General features: G+C 37.4%; 1 protein-coding gene across 1 annotated transcript in view; it reads right to left on the reverse strand.

Moving 5' to 3' along the window:
• The window catches only part of VPS35 (VPS35 retromer complex component), a 32,207-nt gene that overhangs the window by 15,505 nt on the left and 3,682 nt on the right, over positions 1-13,020 (reverse strand). Inside the window, exons 2-7 of the mRNA XM_007122552.3 lie at positions 8,172-8,270; positions 6,762-6,858; positions 5,516-5,639; positions 4,843-5,025; positions 3,256-3,469; positions 2,178-2,261 (exon numbers count right to left, since the gene is read on the reverse strand). Coding sequence (XP_007122614.1) covers positions 2,178-2,261; positions 3,256-3,469; positions 4,843-5,025; positions 5,516-5,639; positions 6,762-6,858; positions 8,172-8,270 — 801 coding nt within the window. The remainder of the gene's footprint in view (positions 1-2,177; positions 2,262-3,255; positions 3,470-4,842; positions 5,026-5,515; positions 5,640-6,761; positions 6,859-8,171; positions 8,271-13,020) is intronic.

A 13,020-nucleotide genomic window follows, 5' to 3' on the forward strand; every position in this document is an offset into this window, starting at 1 on the left:
AGCTTTTGATTTCTCTGTCAAATCTGAATGAGATCCTTGCTGGGTAGAGTATTCTGTGTTGTAGGTTCTTCCCTCTCATCACTTTAAATATATCATGCCACCCACTTCTGGCTTGCAGAGTTTCTGCTGAGAAATCAGCTGTTAACTTTATGGGAGTTCCCTTGTATGCTATTTGTCATTTTTCCCTTGTTGCTTTTAATAATTTTTCTTTGTCCTTATCTTTGTCAATTTGATTACTATGCGTCTCAGCGTGTTTCTCCTTGGGTTTATCTTACCTGGGACTCTCTGTGCTTCCTGGACTTGGGTGGCTATTTTCTTTCCCATGTTAGGGAAGCTCTCGACTATAATCTCTTCAAATATTTTCTCGGGTCCTTTCTTTCTCTCTTCCCCTTCTGGGACCCCTATAATGCCAATGTTGGTGCGTTTAATGTTGTCCCAGAGGTCTCTAAGGCTGTCTTCATTTCTTTTCATTCTTTTTTCTTTATTCTCTTTCGCCACAATGATTTCTACCATTCTGTCTTCCAGGTCACTTACCTGTTCTTCTCTGCCTCAGTTATTCTGCTGTTGATTATTTGAGAAAAAAGTGTATTCTTCCACTTTTGGGTAGAATGTCCTATAAAAATCAATTAAGTCTATCTGGTCTATTGTGTCATTTAAAGCTTGTGTTTATTATTTATTTTCTGTCTGGATGATCTCTCTATTCGTGTAAGTGGGCTGTTAAAGTCCACCAGTATTACTGTGTTACTGTTGATTTCCCCTTTGACGGAGAAATCAATATTCTGCTATTGATTTCTTCTAGTGTATTTTTCATTTCAGTTATTGTATTGTTCATCTGTTTGTTTGTTCGTTAATTCTTCTAGGTCTTTGTTAAACATTTCTTGCATCTTCTCGATCTTTGCCTCCACTCTTTTTCCGAGGTCCTGGATCATCTTCAGTATCATTATTCGGAATTCTTTTTCTGGAAGGTTGACTACCTCCACTTCATTTAGTTGTTTTTCTGGGGTTTTATCTTGTTCCTTCATCTGGGACATAGTCCTCTACCTTTTCATTTTGTCTATGTTTCTGTGATTGTGGTTTTCATTCGGCAGGCTGCAAGCCTGTAGTTCTTCTTGCTTCTGCTGTCTGCCCTCTGATGGATGAGGCTATCTAAGAGGCTTGTGCAAGCTTCCTGTTGGAAGGGACTGGTGGTGGGTAGAGCTGGGTGTTGCTCTGGTGGGCAGAGCTCAGGAAAAGTTTAATCCTCTTGTCTGCTGATGGGTGAGGCTGAGTTCCCTCCCTGTTGGTTGTTTTGCCTGAAGCGATCCAACACTGGAGCCTACAAGGCTCTGTGGTGGGGCTAATGGCAGACTCTGGGAGGACTCACGCCAAGGAGTACTTCTGCTGCCAGTGTCTTTGTCGCCGCAGTGAGCCACAGCCGCCCCCTGCCTCTGTAGGAGACCCTCCAACACTATCAGGTAGGTCTGGTTCAGTCTTCTGTGGTGTCACTGCTCCTTCCCCCTTGGTCCTGGTGCACACACTACTTTGTGTGTGCCCTCCAAGAGTGGAGTCTCTGTTCCCCCCATTCCTGTCAAAGTCCTGCAATCAAACCCCACTGGCCTTCAAAGTCTGATTCTCTGGGGATTTCTCCTCACTTTGCCAGACCCCCAGGTTGGGAAGCCTGAGGTGGGGCTCAGAACCTTCACTCCAGTGGGTGGACTTTTGTGGTATAATTGTTCTCCAGTTTGTGAGTCGCCCACCCAGTGGTTACGGGATTGATTTTATCATGATTGTGCCCCTCCTACTGTCTCATCGCGGTAGGAGTCTTTGGATGTGGGGTATGTTTTTTGGAGAGTTCCAGTGGCTTCCTCTCCATGATCGTTCAGCAGTGAGTTGTGATTCTGGTGCTCTCGCAAAAGGGAGTAAGCGCAAGTCCTTCTACTCCGCCATCTTGAACCAATTCCAAAGTACACCTACAATTAAACTAAAACTAACAATACCTAGAAAACTTGGACGTTAGTCTTTCCTACATTTTGGGGAGAAAAAGACATCAATACAAAGACCGAGTTGTTACATTAATAGGAGAAAGGGATTTATTCAGGAAAGCTTAATTTCTCTTCAATCAAGATTTCTTTCCAAAACAATGAAAATTAATGAAATATAAAACGAGTTCTTTAATACCCTGAAATGTTCTCACCTACCTGAATAATACACTCCATGAGATATTCTTGAGCCAAAGCATCCCTGCAATTCACAACTTGCTCCAATATGCCAGTCAAAACAATCTGAAAGAGAAAAAAACATTTTTAGGAGTTAAAAAATTATTTTCAAAATCCTAAGTCACTCCTCTAATAACACATTTGAGCTATTAGTTTAAAAATCATATTTTAGATTTTTCTGACCTATACTTCATTTCTAGACTAAACTTTGAAATTTTACAGTATTTTTAAATAAAAAATTCTGTGTTTCTATTTCATAAAAGCCAAAGTCCATGTCATCAGTTTTTTTTCTTTTATGGTTTGTCCTTTTTGTGTCCTAGGAAAGCATTATGTAATTCAAGGTTACAAAGACTTCCTTCGTGTTTTCTTCTAAAAGTTTCATAGTTGCAAATTTCACACTTATGACTTTCATCAATTTTTTTTAGTTTCTCTACATAATATGAGAATGGGTTGCAGTTCAGAGGCTTTGTTTGCATACAGATGTCCAATTGTTGCATAATCACTTGTTGAAAAGGTTGCCTTTGCACCCTTATCAACAATAGTTGATTATATACATGTGGGTCTATTCTGGATCATCTCTTCTAGGGGTCAGCAAATCTAGTTTAATGCCCATTTTTGTAAATTGTTTCCACATTGTATTTCCCTGCTTTTGCACTACATTGGCAGAATTTAGTAGCTGCAAACTATATGGCTTGCAAAACCAAAAAATATGTACTATCTGGTCCTTTACAGAAAAGGTTTGCTAATTCCTGATTTATTCTCCACTGATGTATGTGTTTATCCCTTTCACCAATACCACATTATCTTATTGTAGCTTTAGAGTAAATCTATAGTTAAAATAAACTAAATCTCAATTTAAAGAAAATTGGTATCTTGATAACATTGAGTCTTCCAATCCACAAGCACAGACTCAAAACATATCTTTTAGTTTATTTAAGTCTTCTTTGATAGTCAATGGTTTTCAGTGTAATATTATTTTTAAAAATATTTCAATCTTAAAAATCAGACTTCAATTTACATCTCACGACATAAGAAAAATGAGAAGTAAAAAGATATAAACCTGTTTGTAACGTTCCACATTTACACCTTCCAACTGACTGAGGCGCACCAAATTTGTTCCCACTAAAATTCTTAGTTCTTGTCTTTCTCGTTCTCTTTTTTCTCTATCTCGGCTATGTCCCTGATGCTGCATTCGAACCCAGAGCTTGTTCATTTCTGCAAAGTTGAGTAATACAAAATCCATGGAATCACTGATATCACCAGTTGTTTCTTCACTGCAAAGAAACGGAAAAATCTTTATATACGGTATTTAAATTATAGGAAAAATTACTACTATTCCTCTTCTTTGTGCATTTCCTTCTTACCTCTTTAATACACCAAATGCTTTATGAAAGACACTTTCAACCTCACTGGCTTAGTGCTCAATTTCAAAGGGAACAGACTCAAGAGAAAAAAATATCAGGGAGAGGACACAGTTCAAGTGTAAAGGGACAAAACGCTTCCCCCCCCAACTCCCTTTCCTGGGCCAACTAAACTTGTTCTTGGAATTGTATTCCATTAATTCAAAAGGCCTAAAAAAGTTGACACTTACAAGTGTCACTATTATCTCATCATTTTATTGTTGAATATTTTATGTTTTCAATTGGAGTATAAGCTCTGTAAGCTCTGCAAGGGAAGATACCAAGTATTTCCTCCTTATTTTTACATCTCCTAAGATGGGGAACTCAGTAGTTTTCAAAATTTTTTGCTGACTGCCTAATTTAATGCTCAAAACTGAGTCAAATCATAATAAAGCAAATAACCTCACCATCTTCTCTACACCGTTAAATTTTTATCTTTTCTATATCATTTAAACTTTTTGTCTTGTGCATCAGTTCAATTTTTATTAAAGTTTTTCTTTTGAAAAGGAAATGATGCAGATATACTTAAAACCACTAAAATATACACATTTGAAATAAATGAATAAACTTTAGAAAAAGAGAATTAAGTTCCTCAATCAAGGGAATGTGTCTCATGAATAGTTCACCCAGTTGGATGAGACCACAGCAGGGTGACCACCTACCCTTTTTGTGGGATAAAAGCACAATGGACTCGGATGCTGGAATACTGGTCACATAAGAGATAGGGCTCTCTCTGAATGGCTTTTTGTTTTCTGTTTTGGAGTTAATATCTAATTTGTATGCACAGATAATTAAAATCACTAATACTCTGGGGTAACTAGAAGTTGACAAATTATAAAAACTGACAGACATTCAAGAAACAATATGAAAACTGGCTAGCTCATAGAAAAATTTAAGCATATTTCATTATTTTATCACAAATACCATTTTCAAAATGTAACTCATTTTAAAAGTCACATTTTCAAAGAATATCTGATGGAATGAAAAAATGCTCTCAATTATGTTGTATGAAAGAAGCAGGTACTAATAATCCATACATAATTTTCATAACAGTACATTTTGTATCACACCACATATATTGAGGAGTTCTGTGTCTCAAAGGAAATCTATATACAAAATGCTACCAGTGGCTGACTCTGGGCAGGAGAATTATTGATATTTATTTTCTTCTATATACTTTTCTATACTTTTTGCATGTTTTACAACAAAAAAATACTACAATTAAATCAAGAAAGAAAAGCACTTACTCTGTTGGCTCTCCTTCATCAGGTAAGATGTTTCTGGTACACTGAAGTAGATAATTTCGAAGAAATAGACCTCTCAAGGGGTGCTGCACACCTCGGCACATTTCTACCAAATCTTTCAAAATATCTTTCCTGGACTGAGGAAATGACTTGACATATACAACTCCAACTGTGATCAACAGATAACTAGAAGAATTATGAGGCAACATTAGATTAGAAATATAAAATACTCAAGTCAAGAATTTGATTATATTCAAACACAGTATATACAAACATTAAAAAAACAAGACGGAGCAGGTTTTCTCCTGCACAATGAAGAAAATATCGTTTGATTTAAAATATAACTGTTTACTGACACCCTTCCATTTTTATATATATATCATCACCTTTAAACACATTAGGTCTCTATCATTGTCATTCTATTAATTTTTCTAGTAGTCAAGAAATTAAACAAAATGTGTCCATTTTTTCTATTTCCAAAGTTCCTCAATAATCTATAAAAAGTAAAACTAATTATACTCTAAAACCTTAAAAAAATCACTATCAAAATATTAACCTCTATTCGTTAAGAAATTAAATAACCTTAAACTTGGTTTAAAAAAGCTGCTGATTTTAAAGGATATAACATAAAGTGGGAAATGCAGATATAAAAGCCCTCAGAGTCTTAATAACTTACAGCCTTGGGATAATGTTTCCAGCATACTGTACAAGTTCATAGAGATCTGCCACTTTTCTTCCTTTAGCAAACTCATCTGTCAGGTAAACTTCCAAGTAGTGCAGTTCATCAGAAATAGCCATATCTTTTAATTATCATTAAGGATTCAAAGCTAAGTCAACCTAAGCAATACTCTGCAACTTGTTGGAGTCATTAAATTATTGGGCAAATTTCTTTTTTTCTTTTTCTTTTTTTGATATTGCCATTTCTTTATTTTATTTATTTTTTATTTTTTGGCCACACCACGCAGCTTGTGGGACCTTAGTTCCCCAACCAGGGACTGAACCTGGGCCATGGCAGTGAAAACCTAGAATCGTAATCACTAGGCCACCAGGGAACTACCATATTGGGCAAATTTCTTAAATGTTAGTCATGTATGAGAGCATTTTTAAATTAAGTAAAGACAGAATTTCTTCTGGGCTTTCCCTACTTTAAAATGAGGGTTTTAAAAGATGTCTGGTAAAGCAAGGCAACAAAAACAAGATTGCCTGTCAGACTACTAAAGGGTTTTGAAATGGCAAATCATTGATTTCCTTTCCATTTCAGAGTCCTGCATGACAAAATCTTAGCATTAAAGAACCAACTGCCTAGGGACTTCTCTGGTGGCGCAGTAGTTAAGAATCCGCCTGCCAATGCAGGGGACACGGGTTCGAGCCCTGGTCCGGGAAGATTCCACATGCCGTGGAGGAACTAAGCCCGTGCACCACAACTACTGAGCCTGTGCTCTAGAGCCTGCGAGCCACAACTACTGAGCCAGAGTGCTACAACTACTGAAGCCCGCAAGCCTAGAGCCTGTGCTCCGCAACAAGAGAAGCCACTGCAATGAGAAGCCCGCGCACCGCAATGAAGAGTAGCCCCCGCTCGCCGCAAATAGAGAAAGTCCGCGTACAGCAACGAAGACCCAGCACAGCCCAAAACAAATTTAAAAAAAAAAAAAAAAAGAACCAATTGTCTAATACTTTCAATAACCTTCATGAGAGTCTGAAAATTAAGATGTAACAACAACCCACTTGAAATTTAAGCATAGAAAAAGGGTTTCTGATACTAAGTTTTTCTTTTTCTCACTGAGCACATTCACATGGAGAAGGAGTACTATTTGGTTAAGACAATAACACAACTTCAGAAAAACTTAAGGAACAAACAAAATATGGCCTTATCAAGAAAAAAGTATGATCAAAATGTTCATTCTTCAACATTCAAAAGATACAAAGTTCATAGTAGCTCTTTGGTGATAACATAGAAGTCCGGAGTTCACCAAGCATATTAGAAGCATGTTTCAGAGCATCCATTAGCTTGTTTTTGTCCTACAGAAATACCAAGAGAATTGGTGAGAATGCTTAATTTAAATAAACATTTAACTTGGTTATATAAACTCTTTCACCAAGGATCTGTTACACAGTTTTATAAGTATACAGCACCTAAATTATTTTAGTCACATAAAAATCTAGTTTCACCCTGCCTTCTCTTTACTGAAAAGAATAAGATACAGAATTCCTCACCAGGGCTGCAAAGCTTAGCAAATCTAATTTATCTAGGGCCGCAAGCTTCCTAGCAATAACTCGTCTTTACAACCCCTAGCAACTCTGAAACTATAACTCCACCAATTCACATTTTACCTGCAATCAAGAAAACTGGCATACTGATTCTACTGAAGCAAGATACTATTCTGACAATGGTTTGGTCATAGGTTAAATACTCTTCAGAGATGTCTGGAATGACTACTCCTTTAAGTATGCTTTCCTCCTCACAATGTCCATGTGTCCTACTTAACACATAAATGCAGACAATTCCTTCAGATACAGGAAACACTATTCATACACAGAAAGAGACAGAAGCAAGCAATAGCAAGCTCCATGCTCACCCATTTTCTCCATTCCAAGAGTTTTTTTTTTACAAATTGGTTTGCGAGAAAAGCAATACAATAGATACAGTTGGTTAAAAGAGCATATTACTAAGCTTTAGAAACTCTAAGACACTTTACAAAGGCAAGATATTATTATCATCATCAACACAGCAACTTACAACTTGAAGTACCAGCCTATTTGCTTCCATTTCTTAAATTTTAATCCAGAGAATTTATAGTTTCTACACAGATAATCTCCTACCCTTTCAGAATATGAAAATATATAAATAGGTCTAATTTTTAAGGTAGTTCCTGCAAAAAATGTATCTATTCAGGACAGAAATAAAAGCCTTCAAGATAGGGGAGAAAAGATGAATAATTCAAATTGAAAGCATTTAAATCCATTTGTTCAACCAATATTTATTAAGCAACGATTATATGTCAAGTACTCCTCAGTTCTGAGGTACAGCACTAATGAGGCTAGTAATTCAGGTGAGATAGGGTATGGTGATAATATACTGACATGTAAAAAGGAGTCAGGGTCTCTCATCCTCATGGAGCTTACATTCTGGTAGGGAAGACAGACAATCTCAAAACATAAATATAATGGTAAGTATATATTTCAACAGGGCTATCTGTTGAAACTGCTCCAAGCAGTGCTTGAGGAAAGTGGGACCGAAGATTAGATCTACCAGAAGCAGTAGTGCTATACAACTTTAGAGAACACTGCATATGTGTTCTCAGGAATACACAGATTGCAATTGTCCTTCTTACCAGGCATCTCTTCATCTGGAATGACTGGACCTTCACAGCCTGTATGGCTTCATCCAAGAGCTTTTCCTGCTCATCCTGAGGTGACTGCTGTGTTGTAGGCTGAAAAATTTTTTTAAAAACCTCCCATTAATGTCTCATTAGCACTCTCTTCTAGTAAATCTGTTCTTTCTGTATTTCCCACCATACTTTATATTTCCAAGGCTTTCATATAAGACTCATTCCAGTTCTACATCTCAAACTAATTTATCAGTTTTTGACAAGTGAACAGAGAGCTGTGCCATCACTGAAGTTAACAGCATAAGATTGCTGAAGGAGAAAAGTAATATGTACAGAGAATTTCTTCTTCTCAGAAACTGACTCAACATTCCTGTAGCAGGTTGGCTTCAAAGAAATATAAGGTGGTAGTTTATGGCTGCCTATGTTCCGCTAATACACTCTGAATTCAACTGGAACATAACCAATCTGTGGTGGTAAGTACAGTCTAATCCAAATCTCTAAAAGCCTCTCATCTGCATCTTAGTCTATTCTTAGGCAGACCAAGGAACTAGTTTATGAGAACACTTATCCCCTTAGGCAATATATAACGAGGCACTAAACAGCTTAGAAATAAAATAGCTAAAATTACTGTCAGTGACCTGCAGTAGAACACCATAAAGAGTACTCTCCTCAAGAACCTACCTTATCATTTCAAATATAGAGATCTACAGTTATAATGAACGAAATACGTCGATAAAGTCTTCTCTTTGCCATCAGAAAAATCTGCTTGCAAGATGAATTAGATCCACCTGTCAAGCAGTGTTAACCACTCCACCCCTTATGTTATATAAACAGTGTTTACACCTCTACTACAGCAGGTATCGCATTGTAATTATAAATGATGGACATTTTTACATCCTTGGGGCCCAACACATTGCCTGACACATAATGGATGCTTCATAAATGTTCACTGTATGAATGAATAAGCTGGTTTTAGATTATGTTTTTTTTGTTTTTTTTGCGTGTGTGTGGTATGCGGGCCTCCCTCTGCCGTGGCCTCTCCCGTTGCGGAGCACAGGCTCCGGACGCGCAGGCTCAGCGGCCATGGCTCACGGGCCCAGCCGCTCCGCGGCATGTGGGATCCTCCCAGACCGGGGCGCGGACCCGGTTCCCCTGCATCGGCAGGCGGACGCGCAACCACTGCGCCACCAGGGAAGCCCCTAGATTATGTTTTTAATAAAAAATGACTAAAGGATCAACAGATGAGTGGATAAACAAATTGTGTTATATACATATAAGGAATATTACTCAGTCATAAGGAATGAAGTATTGATGCATGGTACATGAACTAACCCTAGAAAACATTATGCTAAGTGAAAGAAACCAGACACAGAAGACCACATATTGTATGACTCCACTGATATGAAATACAGGCATGCCTCAGAGATATTGCACGTTCAGTTCCAGACCACAGCAATAAAGCAAATATTGCAATAAAGTGAGTCACACAAACTTTTTGGCTTCACAGTGTGTACAAAAGTTATGTTTACACTGTACTGTAGTCTATTAAGTGTGCAAAAGCATTATGTCTAAGTAAACAATCTGTATACCTTAATTTAAAAATAACTTATTGCTAAAAACTGCTACCCATCATCTGAGGCCTCAGTCATTGTCTTTATGCTGGTGGAGGGTCTTACATTGATGTTGATGCTGCTGACTGATCAGGGTGAAGGCTGGGGTGGTTGTGGCAACTTCTTAAAATAAGACAACAATAAAGTCTGCCTCAGCGACTGGCTCTTCCTTTCATGAATGATTTCTCGGTAGCATGTGATGCTGTTTGATACCATTTTACCCATAGTAGAACTTCTTTCAAAATTGGAGTTAGTTCTCTCAAACCCTGCCCTGCTTTATCAACTAAGTTTATGTAATATTCTAAATCCTTTATTGTCATTTCAGAAATCTTCACAGTATCTTCGCCAGGAGTAGATTCCATCTCCAGAAACCACTTTCTTTATTCATCGATAAGAAGCAACTCCTCATCTGTTAGTTTGATCATGAGATTACAGCAATTCAGTCACATCTTCAGGCTCTACTTCTAATTCTAGTTCTCTTGCTATTTCCACCACATCTTCAGTTACTTCCTCCACTGAAGTCTTAAACCAATCAAGGTCATCCATGAGGATTAGAATCAACTTCCTCCAAACTCCCATGTATGTTGATATTTTGACCTCTTCCCATGAATCACAAATATTCTTAACGGCTTTACTTTATCCAGATCCATCAAAGGAATCACTAACTATGGCAGCTATAGCCTTATGAAATATATTTCTTAAATAACAAGACGTGAAATTCAAAATAACTCCTTGATCTGTCGGCTACAGAATGGATGTTGTGTTAGCTGGCGTGAAAACAGTATTAATCTCACTGTACATCTCCATCGGAGCTCTTGGGTGACCAGGTGCATTGTCAATGAGCATTAATATTTTGGAAGGAATCCTTTTTTCCTGAGTACTAGGTCTCAACAGTGAGCTTAAAACATTAAGTAAATTATGTTGTAAACTGATGTGCTGTCATCCAAGCTTTCTTTTTCCATTTATGGGCACAGGCCCATAATTCACAAGGACCCTAGGATTTTAGGAATGGTAAATGAGTATCAGCTTCACCTTAAAGCCATCAGCTGCATTAGCCCCTAACAAGGTCAGCCTGTTCTTGAAGCCAGACGTTGACTTCTCCTCTCTAGCTGTGAGAGTTCTATCTACATTGAAAATCTGTTGTTTAGTGTAGGCACCATCATTAATTGTCTAATCTAGACCTTCTGGATAACTTATTACAGCTTCTACATCACCATTTGCAGCTTCACCTTGCATTTTTATGGTATAGAAATGGCTTCTTTCCATAAACCTCATGAACCAACCTCTGCTAGCTTCAAACTTTTCTTCTGCAGCTTCCTTAACCTCTCTCAGCCTTCAGAGAACTGAAGAGAGGGCCTTGCTATGGATTAGGCTTTGGCTTAAGGAAATGTGGTGGCTGGTCTGATCATCTATCCAGATCACTAAAACTTTCTGTGTATCAACCATAAGACTGTTGTGCCTTCTTATCATTCATGTATTCACTGGAGTAGGACTTTTAATTTCCGTCAAGAACTTTTCCTTCCCATTCCCAGCTTGGCTAACTGGTGCAAGAGGCTGAGCTTTTGACATGCCTTCCTCACAGAGCTTAATCATTTCAAGCTTTTGATTTACAGTGAGAACGTGCAACCCTTCCTTTCACTTGAACACTTAGAGGCCATTGTAGGGCTATTAATTGGCCTAATTTCAATATTGTTGTATCTCAGGGAATAGGGAGGCTCAAGGAGAGGGAGAGTAACGGGGAACAGCCGGTCGGGGGGCAGTCAGAATACACACATTTATCAATTAAGTTTGCCCACTCATATAGGCACAGTTCGTGTCACCCCACAACAATTACAATTGTAATATCAAAGATCACTAATCACCAGAACAAATATAATAATGAAAAAGTTTGAAATATTGCAAGAATTACCAAAATGTGACACAAAGACACGAAGTAAGCAAATGCTGTTGGAAAAATGGCGCCAAAAGACTTTCTAGCTGCAGGGTTGCCACAAACCTTCAATTTGTTAAAAAAAAAAAATGCAGTAAAGCAAATGCACAATAAAACGAAGTAAGCTTGCATCCAGAATAGGTAAATCATCCATAGAAACAAAAAGCAGACTGGTGGTTAGCAGGAGGGCGAGTGGATGAGTAACTGCTTAATGAGTACAGGGTTTCCTTTTTGGGTGATAAAAATGTTTTGAAACTAGACAGAGATGGTAGTCATATAACATTGTTAATGTACGAAATGTCACTAAATTGTTCGCTTTAAAATGGTCAATTTTATGTGAATTCTACCTTAATAAAAAAGAAAAATGACTAGAGATAGAATGCCTCTTACACAATGAACTAGGAAGATGGAAGGCAAGCACTTACTTATAAACATGAAAGTTAAATCTGGTCTGCTCCATTATCAAAGACAATCAAAACAACACTTAATTTGGAGATTAACAAAAAGCACGTAAAACCCACTTCTGAACTAGAATCATTTATAAAAATGGAATAATTTCTTGGTCTAATTTTGGAAAGAGGAAAAAATTAATTGAATAATAAGCAATGCCAAGCATCTCTCTATCTTTTCCTGTGGCAAACTCTAGTAAACTGAGTTTCCCTATGACCATACTTCTTCATAAGCATAAATAAATTTCAAAGAAAAAGTTATGTATCTTTTAAACTGAACACTAATTTATACAACAGAACTATTAGTGTAAAATGTTGGCAAGGAGAACATAAGCATTTAAGGATTCTGACTTAATGAAATTCACTGTTCATCACGGTCTAGCCATCTGAAAACTTGTGGGAGACCAAGCTATGGTTTGGGTTTTTTGGCTCTTAATTCTGGATGCAATACATTTAACAATTATTAGAATCAATGGATTTCACCAGGTTCAGATGGCCAACTTAGAGATAAGTCGTGATACATCAGGAAATTTTTATAATTTTTAGTGTGGTAAAACATACATAACATAAAATTTGCCATTTTAACCATTTTTAAGTGTGTGGTTCGGTAGCATTAAGCACATTTACATCGTTTTACAGCCATTGCCACCATCTATCTCCAGAACTTTTTCACCTTTCCAAAAGGAAATTCTGTGCCCATTAAACAGTAACTCCCCATCCCCCGACTTACACTCCAGGCAACCACCACTTTACTTTTTTTCTCTAGGAGTTTGACTTCTCTCTAGGAGTTTGACCTCATATAAGTGGAATAATACAATAGTGCCCTTTGTGTCCAGCTTATTTCATTTCACTTGGCATAATAT

Source organism: Physeter macrocephalus, chromosome 17 (genome assembly GCF_002837175.3).
Source record: "Physeter macrocephalus isolate SW-GA chromosome 17, ASM283717v5, whole genome shotgun sequence".
NCBI classification, from domain to species: Eukaryota; Metazoa; Chordata; class Mammalia; order Artiodactyla; family Physeteridae; genus Physeter; species Physeter macrocephalus.